We start from the raw sequence: 20,386 nt of genomic DNA, 5'->3' as shown, positions 1-20,386 counted from the left end.
GAGCAAAGAAGTAAGGAAAACATACTCTTAATGAGTGAAGAGAGAATCTCAGCAGAGAATTGGGAACTAGACAAAAGAACCAAGTGCAAATTCTATAACTGAAAAGTACTGAATTAAAAAATTCAGTGGATTTAACAGCAGATTGAAATCAGAGCAATAAAGACTATGCAATCTGAAAAACAGAGAAAAAAAATTGAATAAACATAAACATAGCCTCAAGGATTGTGGGACAAAATCAAATCATCTAATAAATATAGCTGGAGTTCCAGAAAGAAAAGAGAGTGAAAACAGGACATACACACACACACACACACACACACACACACACACACACACACTTATATTCACACACACACGAGGAAATTAAAGGTAAAAAAAACCTTCCCAAATTTCATGAAAAACACCTGCATACCAATCTGAGAAACATGACAAGCCCTAAGTAGGATAAATATAAAGAGAACCACACCTAGGCACAACTGCTGAAAACCAAAGATAAAGAGAAACTCTTGAAAATAGCTGGAGGGGAAAATAAGACATTATACACAAAGGAGTAAGAATAAGAACAGACACTAACATTTCATGAGACACAACAGAGGCCAAAAGAGAATGGACTAACATCTTTAAAGTGCTGATTTAATCTCTAACAATTAATATTTATAACTCTTGGACAAATTACTACTACTCTCAAGTACCTTCATATCTGAAATAAAAATGGTAACTGCCATACATTAAGAGTCTTCAATGTGATGAAATATGTAAACTCCTCCAGAATTGTAAAATACTACTCAAATGGTTAAGTACAATTATTGCACATATATAGGTAAAACCCACATAGGTCTGTATACTGAAAATAACAGAAATATGGCAAACCAACATCAACCTTATTTGATCTTGAAATAGAAGCTACTGATGCCCAATTTAGCCTGTCAGCCATGGATGAAAGCTGTCTTCTAATAGGAGGGGTGACAGCTTGTGAGAAGAAAATTCAGCATAAAAGATTAAGTAAAATCCCACTCAATAATTAAGAACAACTCTTTACAGTATAGCTACATTATTTGAAATGCTAATAATTCCCAAAATAAGATATATTATTGAGAAAAAAATGTATTATTCATGCCACCACTTACTTCCAAATGGATCTATAATTAAGGGTCGACTTGACTTTATAACTTAGTATTTAAATAGCCTCTTCTCCTTAAAAATTATTCAAGATTAATAAATTTTAAAAAGTGACCATCTATTCAGGTTGCAATGTGAATACATCCTTCTGGCGCCTACTTTATTGGTGAGACCTCATTTTTATGTGTGATTGGCTGGACCCTACAATGATAGCCTCCTATCTCTAACTGCACCGGCATGGGCTACAATAGAGGATTACCTTACCTGTGGCAATTCTGTCAAAGTATTGCTTCCATTTGGTGATGTATACAAGTGTAACCAACTGTAGTTTAGAAGAAATTCTTTGTCTCAAGTAAGTGTATAATAACTGTTGCTAAACTTGATAATCATCAGATTCACCTAGAAAGCTTTTCAAAATATAAATTCCTGGATCCTCTCAACATTGAGTTTCCAGTAGGTCTGGAACCCAGCAATCTATATTTTAAAGAATTTCCCCAGGTCTGGTCTAAAATACAGCAGACAGATATCACTCATGCACATATATTCGTATTCATATTCTTTTTCTAACCAGCTTCTGAAAAGAAATTTCTAATAAGAAATTCCTTTTTTGTTTTCCATAATTTAAACTAAAACTTGGCATGGGCAGCCCTGACACAAATTCTAAAACAACAAAATGCTGGGTTACCTGGAACATCTCATTAATTCCTTCTCCAGTTTGTGCTGAAGTTTCAAAGTACAGGAACCCTTTGCTTTCGGCCCAAAGGCGCCCTTCACTTTCATCCACACAGCGGTGCTTGGTACCATCAATCTGAAATAGCAAATTGAGGGGCAGAGAAGATGCCAACCTTGTCCCCTTGGAGAAGGGCCAGTTGAGGTCTGCAAATTCTTTACTATTCTTAAATGAAGCCCAGCACTAGTACATAAAATTACCAGGACCAAAAGAGACCAAAAAATTACTAATATTAAATTTGAACTGATTTTCTAAAACAAAACAAGTGCCTGTTACCACACTTCCCACCTTATCTCTTGAGAAAACTGCTGCTCACTTCTCTGAATGCTGGTGTTGTAACATCAGCCACACGCAAGGGGCTATGGGCTGCTTTTTATAGCTTTCTGTAGTCCACCTTTCACCTAACTACTACCTCTCCTCCAATCAGATCATAGTGTGATGACTGGGCTCCATCTCTCCTGCTCAGCAACCAGTGACGTGTCACTCCTCAAGTATGGCACCAGGCACAAAAAAGGGTAGAACTCCTGACAGACCAGGTTTGAGGGTTCTTCATTTTTCTAGTTTTAGGTATATATGTTTTGAAAAGTTGTTGGTTCCTATTTACCACATAAGGAATTTTTCTTTTCTTTTTATCTGTTCCCCAAAACTCAGAGCTGTACTCTTTCCCAAAATAAAGCTAGAAAATCAAGCAACCATTTCCAAAGCAGTTACCTTGTTGGCACACACAACAAATACAATATTTTCCATGTTTCCATGAGGTCCGAGATCCTGCTTCATTTCTGCCAGCCACGCATCCAGGGCGTCAAAGGAGTCTTTCTGCCCAACGTCATACACCAGTATCACACCCTGTGTGTCCTTATAAAACTCGTTACGAACCTTCACATAAAAGAACAGATGCACAAAATCTGAAATGGCAAGTAGGGGGTTTTGTGATTTTATAAAAGTATATCTAACAGTCAGTAACATAGCAAAACATGTTCTTTTGTGTATTGAAAGTATTTGCTGTTGTATCTCAATATCTGCTGGTCTTTATGGGACTTTTTATAAAAGCAAAGTAACATGATAAAAAAAATCTGTTAGTGCAGAGGGCTTATAATGAAACAATGGCCGCCTGCCCTGCCCTGCCCTTCCTCACCTCTAGTTCCACTCCCCAGAGGCAATCAATCTTTAAGTGTTGTTAACAGATCTTAAAAGAATAAGATACATAAAGCTTTTCTCAGGAAAAGCTTCACTTGGAAGGTGAATGAACAATTAAAAAGCACCTAAGGCAAAAATGACACAAAAATAAGCAATAGGTACAGCCATTTACGCCTCACATCCCAAAGCTGGCTTTCCCCAGGATGCTGGCCGTTTCCCTGTGACTCCTGATCAGGATGGCATGTTCAGAACACCGAACTCAAAGCCCTGGTGTAATGGGGAGAGAAAGGGCACAGGCTCTGTCAGACAGACCTGGGTTCACACTTACTTACTAGTTGTGTGATCTTGGGCAAGCCACTTAACCTCTCTGCGTCTCAGTTTCCTCATCTGTAAAATGGGGATAATACTACTTACTCCACAGGGTTATTATGAAGATTGAATGAGATAATGAAGGCCCAGCAAATAATATGCATTAGCACCTTCTTCTTTCCTTCTCTGTACTCATTCTGATTGTCCTCCTCTGATGTTTTCATCAGAAATGGCAACTCACCACTGGGGCATATCTACAATCCTGGCAGGAATCAGCATGAAATGCAGGGCACACTAAAGTGGCAGAAGCAATGACAGGTGGAGTGGGTGAGAAAGAGCACTGATAGACATGGGGCTACAGTGACAGAGGCCATGAATTATACCTTCTTTTCAAAGTATTCCAGCATATATTCAGTCTCACAGTGGATATGTAGTAAGAAACAAAGACATCTTAGACACATCAGGCATGAAGTACCTATAATTTTCTGAATCTGGACCAAGAATGTAAGTGCCTATTAATCAGCAGAAACATAAGAAGCTATCCCCTAAAACTAAAACCAGCAAAAATGAGTAAGAATGTAAGGTGCTCAAGACAAGGAGTCTTCTCCCTTAGTGTTCACAGCGCTTAGCCCTTCTACAGTTGTGAAAATGGGGCTCCCTTCTTTCCTGAAACCTGTGCTGCCTTGGCCCCCATACACCAAGTCCCCCAGGTTCTTAACTGACCTCTCCTCTTCCTCTTCCCTCCATGGCTCCCTCTCTGGCCTAATACCATATGCCCCAAATCCTGTCCTGCACTCGCTTCCCAACTCAGCAACGTCAACCACACTCAGCTGAAAGATGAGCCAAGATGTGCCCTTCATCTCCGCTTCCAGACCCGTATTTCCAATTAGCTCTGGACTCTGCCAGCTGAATGTGATGCAGGAATCTTGAATCCAATATGTACAACAGAAAACCCTCTGACTTACTCCTCCTAACTCTTCCTTCTCTTGAACTTCCAGTGATGGAAGAAGCAGACCATTCTCTCAGTGATCTGGGTTAAAAGCCTGGTGTTCACTTTGCTGCTTTCCTCTCCCTTTGTCAACAGATTTCAAACAATCCTGTGGAAGCCACCCACTTCCGCCATTTCTTCTGCACCTGTTACTTCCTTTCCATTTTCATTGCAAGCGTTATCATCTCTCCAAGTCTTTTAAGCAACACTGCACACTGTGCATAATTATCTTTTTAAAACTCCGGCTCAAGAATTCTTCAGTGTTTTTCCACTGTCAGCTCCCCAAAGTTTAAACTCTCTAAATTGACATTAAAAGTTTCTGATCAGTCCTCCAACACGTTCTTAGTCTGATTCTCTTCCTATCCTTTGTACGTCAACCTAGACAAGCTCTCATTCCCTGACCACGCCCCGTGCCCTCCTAACTCCATCTGGAAACAGATTCTTCTTTTTCTTCAATCTCCCAAGGTCTAGTTATAATACCATATCTTATATGTAGTTTCTTCCCTGTTCCTCACCATCTAATTCCCTACCCTGCCAAACAGAATGTGATCTCTAAATCCCACAGAATACCAGAGCATTTTGTACTTCTAACAGTGCTCAGATCACTTCCCATCTTAGTTTTACACTGAGAAGCACATCCGGCTGTCCTCCTCACTGGACAGTGAGCAACGTGAAGTCAGCATCTTGATACGCCCATTTTTGCATCACCCACTGAGCCAAGGAGGTATAAATATCTGAGACACATTTGTTCAGTCAATGGCTGAATGTGCTATAGTAGAGAACAAAAGTAGAGGCCAAAGGGGAAAAGAATTTCAAAACTTAGATCCTGCAGTCCACAGGGAGAATTGTGTATAACAGGAGACTTAATCTTGAGTAAGTGATTTTGTTACTGCAAGACTTGGTTTCCTCATCTGTGAAATGAAAAGGTCAAAGTAGATGTCTCTATCATCAATGGTCCCCTACAACTCTATTACTCCTGTCTCCCCAAACAGTTTTTTTTTTAAATTTATTAATCTGAGAGAGAAATGAAGGGGGAGAGAGAGAGAGGAACATTGATCTTTTCCTGTATGTGCCCTGACTGGGGATCAAACCAGCAGCCTCTGTGCTTTGGGATGACGCTCCAACCAACCAAGCTATCGGCCAGGACTCCCCAAACAGCTTTCTAATGTTAGTCTTGGCAGACTTGCTACATCCAAAGTTTAATTTAATAGACATTACTTCTCGGCCTTTTGGCTAAGATCAAATGTAGTATTAAACAGAATGCTACAGGAATTGAGACAATTTAATTCTTACAGCAAAGATGGCAAACTTTTCAGTTGGTTAGAATGTTGTCCTGATACACCAAGCTGTGGGTTCAATTTCCAGTCACAGCACATACAAGAATCAACCAATGGCCTGACCTGTGGTGGCACAGTGGATAAAGCGTTGATCCGAAATGCTGAGGTTGACGATTTGAAACCCCCTGCTTGCCTGGTTCAAGGCACATAGCAGAAGCCCACTCCTCCCCTCTTCTCTCTCATCTCTCTAAAATCAGTAAATAAAATCTTATATAAAAAAAGAAACGGTGAATGTATAAATGAGTGGAACAACAAATCCATGTTTCTCTCTCTCCCTTCTTCTCTCCAAAATAAATAAATAAATAATTTTTAAAAAAGCGATGGCAAATTTTCTAGCTTGTAGGCTAGAAAAAGCTGTTAGTTTAATATCACTGAGGCTTCAGAAAGTTTCCATGGGCCCTCTAACTTATACCACTAAACCCCAGTGGGAGCCAGACTGGTGGAAAGACAGGCCCCATCACTCCCTTGACCATCCTCTCTTCAGCACTGTCCTCTGAGGTTGTTATGTCACCTTCTCAGCAGACTGTCTTTTCTCAGTAGGCCCTTTGGGGAAACCTGTCAAGAGAACTGGTGACAGTGGTGGCTTCAGTGGAAGACAGGCAACATGAATTTGAGGAAGCCAGGGATCACAACAATGGCTGTGTGTCTCACGAACTGTGTGCTGAGCAACGAGGTAACTTGGTCATCTTGGAGCTTGGAAAGAAGATAATGGCTCAGGTCTTGTCAAGAAAGAGGGTTTGCATTACAGACAGGCAAATGTTTAACATCAAAGGAGAGATCAAGGCTATTTCGGAGCTGTTTTCTCATGAGAAGTCATGGAGGCCAAAGTATTTTTCAAGTATTGAAAGAAAAGAAATACCAACCCAGAATCCTATAACTGCAAAAATACAGTATTCTTCAGGAACAAAGAGGACATCAAAACATTCTCAATTAAGGAAAACCAGAAGAATGGCTAAAAGAATTCTCTAAGCAGAAAGAAAGTAACAGAAGAATGAACCTTGGAACATAACAGAATGAAAGAACAGAGTAAGCAAATACGGGTGATACGATAGACTTTCCTTCTCTCTTGAGTTTTCTAAATTACGCTTGACAGTTCAGAAAAAATTAAACAATGTCTGTCTGATGTGGTTCTAAATGTATGCAGAGAAAATATGTAAGACAGTTATAAACGGGGAAAATAAAGGAATATAAAGGAAAGAAAAATTACTATACTACGCTCAAACTGTTACAACGATGACACCGGTCAACTGTGATAAGTTACATTCACTAAAAAAGCTATATAGCAAGATCTAAAAAAATACTACAGAAAAATCAAAATGGAATTCAAAAAGTGTTCATGTAGCCCACAAGAAGGCAGGAAAATGAAAACAGAAATGAAAAACAGGAAACAAAAAATAAAATGGTAGCCTTAAGCCCTAAATGTAACAATTATATTTGATGTAAGTAGTCTAAATATACCAATTAAAAGACAGAAATTGGCATAATAGATTAAAAAACATGACCCAATTATGTACTGTCTATAGGAAAGTCACTTGAAATACAATACTATCAACAAGCCAAAAGTAAAAGGATAGAAAAAGATGTATCGTGTAAACATTAATCAAAGTAAAGAAGAAATGTCTATGTTAATGTTAAATAAAGTAAACATTAGAGCAAAGAAAATTGCCAGAGAGGGGACATTATATAATAATAAACTTATATAATGAAGACAACACAATCCTAAATGTGCATTTACCAAACAGAGTTGCAAAATATGTGAAGTAAAAACTGATAGAACTGAAAGGCGAACTAGAAAGCCCAGTTATAGTTAGAAACTTAGAGACTCTCGCTCAGCAATTGATGGAACAATTAAACAGAAAATCAGCAAGGATATAAAATAATTCAACAGCACCATTGACCAATAGAGTCTCATAAATATGTATTTATAGAACACTCCATCCAAAACAGCAGAATACCCATGGAACATATAGACCAGGTGTCCCCAAACTACAGCCCGCGGCCCCCCCCCAGGCCATTTATCCACCCCCACCCCCCCACTTCTGAAAGGGGCACCTCTTTCATTGGTGGTCAGTGAGAGGAGCACTGTATGTGGTGGCCCTCCAACGATCTGAGGGACAGTGAACTGGCCCCCTGTGTAAAAAGTTTGGAGACCCCTGATATAGACCATACCCCAGGCCATGAAAAATAAAAACAAACTCTTAATAAATTTAAAAGTTTCAAAGTCAAACACTGTGTTCTCTGATCACAATGGAATCAAAGTATTTATAGAAATCAGTAACAGAAAGATAACAGAGAAATCTCTAAAGGCTTGGGAACTAAAACATTTTTTTTTGTATTTTTCTGAAGCTGGAAACAGGTAGAGACAGTCAGACAGACTCCCGCATGCGCCCGACCGGGATCCGGCACGCCCACCAGGGGGCGATGCTCTGCCCCTCCGGGGCATCGCTCTGCCTAGACCAGAGCCACTCTAGCGCCTGGGGCAGAGGCCCAGGAGCCATCCCCAGCGCCCCGGCCATCTTTGCTCCAATGGAGCCTTGGCTGCGGGAGGGGAAGAGAGAGACAGAGAGGAAGGGGGGGGGGTGGAGAAGCAAATGGGCGCTTCTCCTATGTGCCCTGGCCGGGAATCGAACCCAGGTCCCCCGCACGCCAGGCCGACGCTCTACCGCTGAGCCAACCGGCCAGGGCCAGGAACTAAAACACTTTTAAGTTATCCATTGGTCAAACAGAAATCTGATGGGAAATTAAAAAAAAAAACCCACATTGAATGAGTGAAATGAAATGTGAATGAAATTTAAAACACAATTATATCAAAATTTGTGGGACACAGCTAAGCAGTGCTGGGAAGGAAATTTATAGCACTAAATATACACATAAGAAAAGAAAAAAGTTTCAAACTAATAATCTAAGCTCCCACCCTCAGGAACCTAGAACAAGAACAAAATAAACCCAGAGCAATCAGGATGGAAAAAACAGAGATAAGAACTGAAGTTAAATGGCCAAATTAGAAAAGAGCAAAAGCCTTTTAGGGAAAACGAAAAACCTAAGGAAGAAAAAGAGAAGAAAATAGTCATGAGGTTCCTTTTGAGAATATTTAGATGAAAGTATACCAAGGTGGGCTTCCCTGGGGAGAGAAGCCCACAGCTGAGGCGGCTGAGGAGTGGACCGGAAAGGTCACGCCGGACCCTGCTGTGAAAGAAGTCACGCTACTGAATTCTTCTGTCCAGGTATGAATGTCATTATCTTTTCACAATCTGGGCTAAGGTATAAAGTAAAAAGCAACAGTCCTTTGAAGGTTAAAATGCTCTATACCAACTACATTACTTGTTTTTACATATGATTTGAATATGCATTATTTCAGATAATTCAGGATCTTTCCCTAAACCACTGACGATCCGGGATATAGGTTTTCTCCGAAGGCTTTCTTACCTCATAGAAGAAAGGATGTCCAGCCATATCAAAGATGTTAACTTTGATTTCTCTGTCTCTGACTTGTACCCTGGAATGTTCAAATGGAAAAAAATCCCAAAGGTCATGGTTTCTGCATTCACATTAATATTATTTATGTCACTTATACATTTCAAAAGTGTATGAAATTTAGAAAAACTTCTTAGTGCCTCTTCTCAATTCCAGATAATCTTTAGAACAAGAGCCAGCCACATGGCAGACACTCCTGCAGCCTTATTTTAACAATACTGAACCCATTTGGAACGAGCAACCTCCTTTACCTTCAGTTTACCTCCTGACACTTCAGTCCACACCCCTTAACTAATAAACAGTGGCTATTACTCTGGCACTACGAAAAACTGATTTGAGACAAGTAGAGTGAGATAAAGAAAAACAAAATAGTTTATATTCCTTAGTAAGGCATCTTAATTAACAGTGGTTATATTTGGTTACTATGCAGAACAATAACAAAAATTATATTACTAACAACATCTGTTTAATTTTCTTGTGATCTCCAGTTGCGCAAGAGCAATAGACCATTTGTTTTCAAAAATTTGAAAACAGAGAAAAGAACAAAAAGGGAAATAACCATTTATATTAGAATTAACTACTGTTAACACATAGCATATTTGCTTCTAGTCCTCTTTTGTTAAAAAAAAGAAAAGAAAAATTACTACTGAAAGTGAATGAATAAAACATTATAAATAATTTCAACACTGAAGAAAAGATGTTTAAAAAGAAACCCAATCATACCCCTCAGAAAAAAACCTTCATTAACACACATGAAAATCACTGCAGACTTCTTTCTATGCACAGATAAGAATAATAAACAAGTGTTTAAATAAAAATGGGATTATACTATTTTAAAATTAAAAGCATAAAATTTACTTTCTGTTGAATTTAATAACAAAAAAGAAACTGAAGTGAACTGGGAGGAATTAGTGAGCTTTAACTACAAATGTGTCCTCACCACTGAAATATTTTCTAAAAGATCCCTCCACGGTTAAAGACTAGAGATTATTAACAATAAATTAACAAATGAGAGGTTTTTTGTGTGTTTTCTTTTTAAATAACACATTTCAAGTTCAGACAGCACTGACATTGCGCCCTCCTGTGGAATGTAAGGACATCAGCACTTGCTCTCAACGTCCTTATACTAGCTTCTGGTTTATTTAGTATTACTACTCTCTGACCAAATTTATAACGTCTACTTTCAGTTCTGAAACTCTAATTCCCACCACTGTTTTATATTATTTGTATATTTAAGTCAAACTAATCATCTTATCATGATTTCTTCATTCCTTACTTCTCTACCATATTTCATCAAGTTTAAGATACACATTTGTGAAACCAGAATCTATTTCATAAAAGAGTGTGTGAGAAAAGCAAAACAAATCAAAATACTATCAGAGTTTGACAGCATCTGGAGAAGATCTGGTATAATAATTTTTATTAGAAAATTTTACCTTAAAGCAGGGGTCCCCAAACTTTTTTTTTTTTTTTGTATTTTTCTGAAGCTGGAAACGGGGAGAGACAGTCAGACAGACTCCCGTATGCGCCCGACCGGGATCCACCCGGCACGCCCACCAGGGGCGCCGCTCTGCCCACCAGGGGGCGATGCTCTGCCCCTCCGGGGCATCGCTCTGCCGCGACCAGAGCCACTCTAGCGCCTGGGGCAGAGGCCAAGGAGCCATCCCCAGCGCCCGGGCCATCTTTGCTCCAATGGAGCCTTGGCTGCGGGAGGGGAAGAGAGAGACAGAGAGTAAGGGGGGGGGGTGGAGAAGCAGATGGGCGCTTCTCCTATGTGCCCTGGCCGGGAATCGAACCCAGGTCCCCCGCACGCCAGGCCAACGCTCTACCGCTGAGCCAACCGGCCAGGGCTGGTCCCCAAACTTTTTACACAGAGGGATAGAGAACTGTCCGTTGGAGGGCCACCACATACAGTGCTCCTCTCACTGACCACCAACGAAAAAGGTGCCCCTTCCGGAAGTGCGGGTGGTGGGGGGGAGATAAATGGCCTCAGGGGGCCACATGTGGCCCTAGGTCTGTAGTTTGAGGACGCCTGCCTTAAAGAGATAGCATTGGAGAGGGGATGGAACTGAAGTACATAAAGTCAGGAAGTAACACAAATGTGTTCACACACTGAAACTCATAAAAGGTCAATTTAGTTTATAAGCCAGGGAAATTTACCTTAAGAAAAATGGTAATTCATTACCTCAAGGCAGTGCTTTCCTAAGCTGTGGCCTGAAGACCACCTGCTTCATGATTATGGGGGCAGGGGGTTGTTACAAATGCAGATTCCTGTACCCCACGTCAAACCCAGTGTCTCAGAATCTTAGTGTGTGGGTCCTAATAATCAGCATTTTGACAAATTCTACAAGTAATTGTTAAGCATACTGAAATTTGAGCTCCACCATATTGAAAATAGGACAGATGGAATGGACATCTATTGTTTCGATGGGCCAAAAAGTACCCCTCCACTCCTTGCTTCTCCCAACTGTGGTTCACATGGACTCTTCCATGTTCTCGGTGATCCCACAGCTGAGTTGGGGAAAGGCATCTGCCCCACCCCCCAAAAAAGTCAAAAACTTCCCTGGAATTTTTAAACTTGGAATACTAGTTTCGGTCCCTCTCTGGAAGTAAAATATACCATGTGAGCTTGAGAACTGCTGGTAGCTGTGTAGATAAAGCAAAGGGAGAGAGAGGTAGTGAAATGATTTGGCTACTCTCTGTGCCTGGTTCCAGACATCTCTGAGACCCAGCTACATCTGTGTAATCAGATTATGTGAATCGATTAATGTCCTTTTTATTTTTTGGCTTGAGTTTGTTTGAATTGAGTTTCTATTAATTATACCCTCCTGACTCACCATGGCAGGGGTCGGGAACCTATGGCTCGCGAGCCAGATGTGGCTCTTTTGATGGCTGCATCTGGCTCGCAGACAAATCTTTAATAAAAAAAATAATAACGTTAAAAATATAAAACATTCTCATGTATTACAATCCATTCATTTCCTACCGCTCATGTTCATGGTTGTGGGTGGCTGGAGCCAATCACAGCTGTCCTCTGGGACAACACCAAATTTTTATTGGATAATGTGTAACGTACACGGGTCGTTGTATGGCTCTCATGGAATTACATTTTAAAATATGTGGCATTCATGGCTTTCTCAGCCAAAAAGGTTCCCGACCCCTGCACCATGGGATGACCATTTTCTCAAAAATATTTCAGCTAGAAACAGAAAAGTTTGTTAAATAAACCACAGTTCTATGGCATAATATGGTGATGCTTATTTATTAGATGAATAAACTAGCTACTCATATGATTTAAAAGAAAACTGCCTTAATTAGGATATCCTGCTGTACCATTGATGAAATCCTGTGCCCTGAAATATAGATACACCCCACCACTTGATCTACCATAGTCTGATCTTGTTCTAATAGTCTAACATTGCACACTTCCTACTTAGATTATCTGTCTTGCCTAGCAATAAATATTTATTGAGCATCTATTATGTACAAATACTGTGCCAAGCACTTGGAGATAATATACACTAAATTCCCACTAGTTCACAAAGTTTATAACCTAGTGCAAGACATTAAACATATAAAGATAATAATAACCCAAGGCAATTTATGATAAGTACCATAAATAGCAGAGAATTTTAATATTTCTGTCATTTGCAACCAAAATGAGTCCTGACTGATAAAGGAGGGGTTCAGAAGGTCTTATGGGAACAGGAGCATTTTATACGTTGAAGAGACTGACAAGTGGAAGGTGAGGTGAAAGGCCATTTCAGGGGACACACTGAATAATGGAACAGAGACAGGAACGCATGATGGCAGTTCAGTGTGGACAGAAACCGAGGTGTATAAAGGAAACGTAATAGAGGGAAGGGCAGGGCAGGCTAGGGCCAGAGCAGTGAGCCTAAGATTCCACTTTGGGAGTGTGCTGTCTACCTCGATTCTACTCTTTGGCAGTATTATTTCCCATAATATAATATAATCTCCCCTAGCTCAACCCACTCTTAATTCATCTACAAATAAGTCCCCAATTATATCCAATTTCACTCTTTCTGGGTCATTTTTTCTTGAATCTAATAGGCTATAAGGATCACAAATCAATCAAGTTCTCTGACAGAAAATGTTCCACATAACATTTAGACTTTTTAGAGAGAATATTTTAGAATGCTCTAAAAACATACCTGCTAATAGGACCTCCTTCTCTAGAAACAAGTTTCCTGAAAAGTGATATCTGCCCATTAGGTTTTGTGTTGACATGCTCAGCACTGGAGCACCTGTACCTAACACAAGGTCTGGAGAACAGAATGTGCTAAGTGACCACCTGACAGGACCTAAGAGTGACAAATGATACAGTCACTACCCATCTGGAAAGGTCCTATTATTCCTATTCCTTCCCAATTTATGTTCAGAATCTATTTCAAGACAGATCATTTTAGAAGGGTTCTGAATTCCTGCGTAATGTATAAGCTGAAACAATGTACTCACTTTGTGACTCCATAGTCAATGCCAATGGTTGCAAGGTATTTAGAAACAAATCTTTTCTCACAGTATCGCTTTATAATACAGCTCTAAAAAGGCAAAAATATATGCTTTTAGTAAATACTCTCTGGGAACATATACAAAATAAATACATTTCTTTCTTCATTATGGTTTCTTCATTCATTACTGTGAAAGAGAAAGCATTTTTAAAAGTCAAAAGTATAAAATAACTGAAACAAATGCTAAAATAAAGATTTTAAAGAAATATTACTTTTAAATTCTCCCCTAATATCAAATATGGGTACGCTTTTAGCTTAGTTCTCAGTCCTTGTGCTCTTTCTTTGAAGTCCTCGTCTATTTTCAACAAAAATAAATTAGATGAATTTATGACTTAAGCACTTAAAAATAAAACAATACAAATTTCAGAAGAAAATGTGCAACATAAGCACAATCTTAGAGAAACCTTCTCAACCAAGAAAGGAAGCCCAGAAACCATAAAAGAAAAGATAGACATATATATAAATAATAATAAAAACCACTGCATCGCAAAATATCTATAAAAATATTAAAAGATAAATAACATATTTGGACAAATATTTGTAAATAATATGACTGGCAAAAAGTTAGTATCTCGGCCCTGGCCGGTTGGCTCAGTGGTAGAGCGTCGGCCTGGCGTGCAGAAGTCCCGGGTTCGATTCCCGGCCAGGGCACACAGGAGAAGCGCCCATCTGCTTCTCCACCCCTCCCCCTCTCCTTCCTCTCTGTCTCTCTCTTCCCCTCCTGCAGCCGAGGCTCCATTGGAGCAAAGATGGCCCGGGCACTGGGGATGGCTCTGTGGCCTCTGCCTCAGGCGCTAGAGTGGCTCTGGTCGCAGTATAGTGAAGCCCAGGATGAGCTGAGCATCGCCCCTGGTGGGCGTGCCGGGTGGATCCCGGTCGGGCGCATGCGGAAGTCTGTCTGACTGTCTCTCCCCGTTTCCAGCTTCAGAAAAAATACAAAAAAAAAAAAAAAAAAAAAAGGTAGTATCTCTAATGTCCCTAAACCTGAAAAATTGAGTAAAAATTGGTCAATACACAGAAGAGCAAATCCAAATATCCAAAAAACATATGCAAAGATGCTCCACTTCATCTGTAGTTAGTGAAATATATATCAACCAGGAAACTTCAGATCCTAAAGGACCCTGAGAACTGGGCTGCGGCTTTGGGAGCAGGCTGCCAATGCTGAAAGTTAACTCGAATATAAACAGAGAATACAGAGAAACTTCAGGGGATAGAGGATATTAAGCCCTTCAGAATCTCCTTTTTTGTACTGCATCTCTAGAACATCTAAAAACCATGCTAAATAATAAAGGAAAATAGCAAGTATACTTGTTTGTACTTCTTTGTATTGGGACTGGACTTAGCATTTTACCATTTGGTATGTTTGTTGTTGGTTGATAACATTGTTTTATTATAAAGTGATTATTAGAATTGACTTGATTATATCAAATATTTTTACAGTACTGGAAATATTTTTCCGGTAATCTGTTGATATAACAAATCATCTTAATAGTGAACCATGTTTGCATTCATATGATAAACCTCACTAATATTGAATTAGTTTTGATATATTGCTGAATTCTATCTGTTGATATTTAGAAATTATACATCTCTATGTATATGTGAAATTGGTATATAACTTTTTTTTTTAAGTGAAAGGAGGGGAGATAAACAGACTCCTGCATGCACCCTGACCGAGATTCACGGGGCAACCCCTGTCTGGGGCCTATGCTCCTTAATGGAGGTATTCTCAGTGCCTGAGGCCTATGCTCAGACCAATCGAGCCACTGGCTGCGAGAGGAGAAGAGAGAGAAAAGGGGGAGAGGAAGGGAAAGAGAAGCAGACGGTCACTTCTCACAGTCCCCTGACTGGGGATCAAACCTGGGATGTCTGCACACTGGGCCGACGTTCTATCCACTGAGCCAACTGGCCAAGGCTATACTTTTCTTTTTTGATACTACATCAAGTTTTGCTATTCAAGTTAGTATGACTTTACATAATAAATTGGAGACCCATTCATATTTTCTTTGCCTTATTCATAAAGCCACCTGATCCCGATACCTTTTTTAAATGGTAAATCTCTTCATTTCATTTCTTCTGGGGTAACTGGTCAATTGGGTTTTCCACATCTTTCTGAGTCAATTTTGGTCATTTATATTTTATTAGGAAATTCTCCACTGCCTCTCCATTACAAATAAGTTCCCATAACAGATAGTATTCTCCGATCATTCTCTCAACCTCTTCCAGTATGTGACTGTCTCTTTTTCAATACAAATCTTGTAATTTTTTGCTTTCTTTATTTTTTCTTAAACAGATTTTTAGGCACTTTTCTTTTTCATTAATCTTTCCAGAGAATTCCCTCTCTTTTTTGGTTTATTTTGTGTCTTTCTGTCCTTTTTCTAATGTATTAAGCATTAAGTTCCTTTATACCATACCATAAAATTCACACTTTTATTTTTATTTTTTTAATTTTATTTATTCATTTTTAGAGAGGAGAGACAGAGAGAGAGAAGGGGGGAGGAGCTGGAAGCATCAACTCCCATATGTGCCTTGACCAGGCAAGCCCAGGGTTTCGAACCGGCAACCTCAGCATTTCCAGGTCGACGCTTTATTCACTGCGCCACCACAGGTCAGGCCATAAAATTCACACATTTAAAGTATACACTTCCATGGTCTTGAGTATACTCACAAAGTTGTGCAACCTTTAAATTCTTTAGTTTCCATTCCTCTTCTTTAGAAATAAAATAATGCATTTTCCTTTGACTACAGCTTTGATATTGTCTTGAAGGCTTTGGTATAGCTTCTACCCTTTCCATTGCTTTATACTTATTTTGTCATCTGTTTTAATTTGCCTTTTAATCCGAGGATTACTTAATTTTTTTTTTTTTTAGAGAGGAGAGAGAGAGGGAGAGAGACAGACAGACAGACAGACAGAGAAGGGGGGAGGAGCTGGAAGCGTCAACTCCCATATGTGCCTTGACCAGGCAAGCCCAGGGTTTCGAACCGGCGACCTCAGCATTTCCAGGTTGACGCTTTATCCACTGCGCCACCACAGGTCAGGCGGATTACTTAATTTTTAACTTAAAATTGTTTATTTTTATATCTTTCTATATTTTCCTAATATTTCAAAATGAGTATGTGCTACTTTTATAACTAAGGAAAAAAATTAAGTTACATTTATATCTTTTAAATAATTTTATTGATTTTAGAGAGAGAAAGCGGGGGGGGGGGGGGTAGGTGGGAGGTGCGAGAAGAATCAACTCATAGTAGCTGCTTCTCGCCTTGACCAGACAAGCCCAGGGTTTCGAACTGGCAACTTCAGCATCCCAGGATGATGCTTTATCTACTGTGCCACCACAGACCAGGTACATTTAAATCTTTTACCCACCTAAAATTTATTTTTGAGAAAGGAATGCAATAGGAATCTACTCTACTCCCAAATGATAGGTACTTATTTCAATAGTACTTATTAAACGGTCCCTATGTTCCCATGATTTTATTATATTTGTTGTAAACCGAATTTCCTTACATGTTTGGGTTTATTTTTGGACTCCATTCTGTTCCAATGATGTCTCTGTATTTCCTTTCCAGTATCAACAAAAAAAGCTTGGTAACCTCTAAAATGTGTTTTAATATCTGGTAGTGTTAGTCTCCTCTCATTTTTTTTCCCACAATTTCTTGGCTATTCGCATGTTTAATTTTTTATTAGGACTTTAGTACCTTTTATTATGTTCTGAAGAAAAAACCCCATTGGTAATTTAACTGGAACTGTATAACCTTTGTGTATTATTTCAAATAACTGACATGTCTACAATATTGAGTGATCCTAATTAAGGAAAACAAGCTTTCATTCGCCTAAGTAATTTTTTGTCTCTTTGTATAGTCTGAATTTTTTTTTATATAGGTCCTACCTATTTCTTCTCAATTTTAAATGCTAGGCACTTTATTTTGGTCTTTATTATAAACTAAAATAGTTCTTTAATTATATATTCCAAGGAATTATGATCTTATATAGTAAAACTATTATTTTTTGTATATTAGTTTTTCCTTATTAAATTTTCTTATTGTTTCTAATAGCTTTTCAGTTAATTCTCTTTGGGTTTCTAGATAAGCAATTATACCATTAGCAAATAATGATAACACTGCTGTCTTCTCTAGTAATTCATATTTTATTTCTTTCTCTTATCTAATTGCACTAGCTAATAAATGTAGAACAATGTTAAATGAATATAGTGACACTAGGCATTTGGGGCTATTTCTGATGTGACACATTAAGTTAGTAAAATTACAAAATCACTTTGCCAGTTTAGTACATAACCTTCTAGAGGCATTTTATGCTAAGCTAGTACTTACCTATATACATGTATATACATAAATAGTAAAGGATGCTGCCTAATAGAGAGAAAAGACATTAATAAACATTTAATGAGCATTAGCTATGTACAAAGCACTGGCCTAACTAAGCACTCTCATTAATGGCTCTTTTAGCAGGGAGATCCTATTCCCTATTGATTTTGTTGATCCAAATCCCCAAACATGTGAAGAGCTCTATAGTGGGCCTGTGAAGACCCAGGTTCTAATTCTGTCTCTGTCACTAATTCAATAACCTTGAGAAGTTCTTTTTTTCTTTTTCTTTCTTTTTTTTTTTTTTTTTTTTTTTTTTTGTGACAGAGACAGGGAGAGAGACAAGGGTGAGGGACGGATAGGAACGAACAGACAGGAGGGAGAGAGATGAGAAACATCAATTCTTCATTGCGGGACCTTAGTTGTTCAATAATTGCTTTCTCATATGTGCCTTGACCCGGGGGGGCTACAGCAGACAGAGTAACCCCTTGCTTGAGCCAGAGACCCTGGGTCCAAGCTGGTGAGCTCTGCTCAAACCAGATGAGCCTGTGCTCAAGCTGGCGACCTCAGGGTCTCGAACCTGGGTCCTCCACATCCCAGTCTGACGCTCTATCCACTGTGCCACCGCCTGGCCAGACACCTTGAGAAGTTCTTAACCAACAGCTTCCACTTACCCAGAGGAGAGACAATCTGGGCAAAGAAGAGGCAGTCTTAGAATTCATTTGAGTCAAGACCTCTGCTCACCTCTTGTCCCAATCCCCCCCCCCCCCATACAATGGCAGAACTTACAGGTGATACTCCATAGACTGAGAAAAGAAAAAAGCAGAACTAAGCCTTTTTTGAGAGAACGAATGTAGTGACACTACCAAAAATAAAAACAAAACAAACGTGCAAAACAGAATAACACAGGCTCCTTGACACCCACTGCACCACCTGTGAAACATGTCAGCATCAGTTATACTCTCCTACAAATGAAATGTTAGATTCTGGGTTCCAGATCTGCAGAGAAATATTTTACAAATCCCCAATCCTCACACGTACCCCAGTAAGTTCCCTTGGCTCCCAAGTACTGCCTGGGGTAACTAAACTTTTATTCGCCACCTCTAAGTCCTGGATGGGTCACCTAACATTGATAGGGTATCTAAGCACAGGTTCTTTAGTTAGGATCTAGGCCTCCTTACTCTCTTTGGGGTACACTCAAGGATTAAGGGCCACAGGAGACACCTTCTTAGGGGGAGTGACGTTGGTAAAGGAGGTGACAACCCAAAGGTCAAAAAGGTCAGGAGAGTTTTCTTCGAGGAGCCCCGAACCCCTAGAAGGAGACCCAGGCCTTCCCAGGGGCGGGGAGGAGGCTGGGCCCAGGCTATTGAGTAGCCGCCCTCCCAGCCAATCGGCACGTCGCTCCGCCGAGCTGAGGTCCCGCCCCTCCTAGCGCGGTACGTACTCACTTTTCCCACTTCAGCGTTGCCCATGGAGATGACTTTGATGCGCAGGGACTTGCCAGGCTCCTTCCGCTTCGGCATGTTGGCCTCCATTACCCTCGCTCTCTCGGGGCCACACGCCTCGGCCTCTCCTTGCTCACCACGCTGGCCCGTCCCTCAGGCCTCCTCCTCCAATGGCGGAACCGCGGCTGTCATCACCGCCCGAGCTCCGCGGCTCGCCATCTCCGCAGCTGCAAGGCGGCGGGAGAGGACGGTTGGGAACGCAGGGAACTTGGGGGAGAGGGCGGGGCGGGATGGCGGGCGGAGAAAATAATCTCGCGATGCTGGAAAGGGTGTGTGTGACGTCATCCCAGGCCATGGAGATGAAGTTGTGGTTAGCTGGATTTTGGGTTCAGGCCACAGTGTCCCTGGGCAGGCTAGCAGGTGGCATGCAGGGGTGGCTGGATATATTCTTCATGCATTGTGCGCCTTTGTGCCCAGGGACGCCAGGACATAGGCATTTGTTACTTTCACTGCCAAGTGGTAGAAATTTATTGGCTTTTTAGGGCAGATCCTCTCGTTAGTAGTATCAGGAACTACAAGGCTCAGCAAGCTAAAACTTTGAAGTACACCATGGTCCATTTGGGGGTGTGTTCTTAATTCTTCAGTCTGCAGAGCTGGTCCTCTCACCCCTTGCTTTCTAGTATTATGTTTCCCCTACCCTGGCTCCCAAAAGAAGCAGTGTCAAGAGCCAGGGAAATGAGGTAGTTGGGACCCTGGTTCTGGAAGAGGAACCGTTGACAAAAGGTCTCTGCCGCCAATCCATTGCCAACAGGAGTCCTCAGTCTGGGGTACAGAAAAAGAAAGAACTACTGGGTGGACAATTCACAAGCTGAGGCAACAAGGCCTCCCATGAAAACAAATATTGCTCCCAAAAGGGAGGCTCACTTATAAAAGGAAAGTGGTTGCCCTGGTCCCTGATTGGCCCTTTTTTATGCAAATAAGGAATTCAAATTTTC

At 40.3% G+C, this 20,386-nt stretch overlaps 1 protein-coding gene across 6 annotated transcripts in view; it reads right to left on the bottom strand.

Annotated features, from left to right (window-relative positions):
* The window catches only part of DNAJC27 (DnaJ heat shock protein family (Hsp40) member C27), a 34,959-nt gene extending 15,290 nt beyond the window's left edge, over window positions 1–19,669 (bottom strand). Inside the window, exons 1-7 of one of the 6 annotated variants that reach the window (XM_066386320.1) lie at window positions 19,395–19,669; window positions 13,571–13,653; window positions 11,932–12,009; window positions 9,047–9,116; window positions 3,319–3,373; window positions 2,561–2,754; window positions 1,805–1,927 (exon numbers count right to left, since the gene is read on the bottom strand). In XM_066386320.1, the coding sequence (XP_066242417.1) occupies window positions 1,805–1,927; window positions 2,561–2,754; window positions 3,319–3,373; window positions 9,047–9,116; window positions 11,932–12,009; window positions 13,571–13,653; window positions 19,395–19,481 (690 nt within the window). In that variant the 5' untranslated portion in view covers window positions 19,482–19,669. Of the gene's footprint in view, window positions 1–1,804; window positions 1,928–2,560; window positions 2,755–3,318; window positions 3,374–9,046; window positions 9,117–11,931; window positions 12,010–13,570; window positions 13,654–19,390 lie in introns of all 6 variants that reach the window. The other 5 variants (XM_066386322.1, XM_066386321.1, XM_066386324.1 and 2 more) reach the window with 5 other exon arrangements.
* Window positions 19,670–20,386: the final 717 nt, after the last annotated feature.

Source organism: Saccopteryx leptura, chromosome 5, assembly GCF_036850995.1.
Source record: "Saccopteryx leptura isolate mSacLep1 chromosome 5, mSacLep1_pri_phased_curated, whole genome shotgun sequence".
Taxonomy (NCBI): Eukaryota; Metazoa; Chordata; class Mammalia; order Chiroptera; family Emballonuridae; genus Saccopteryx; species Saccopteryx leptura.
Note: the sequence above shows the minus strand (reverse complement) of the source record. Positions and strands in the feature narration are given on the sequence as shown.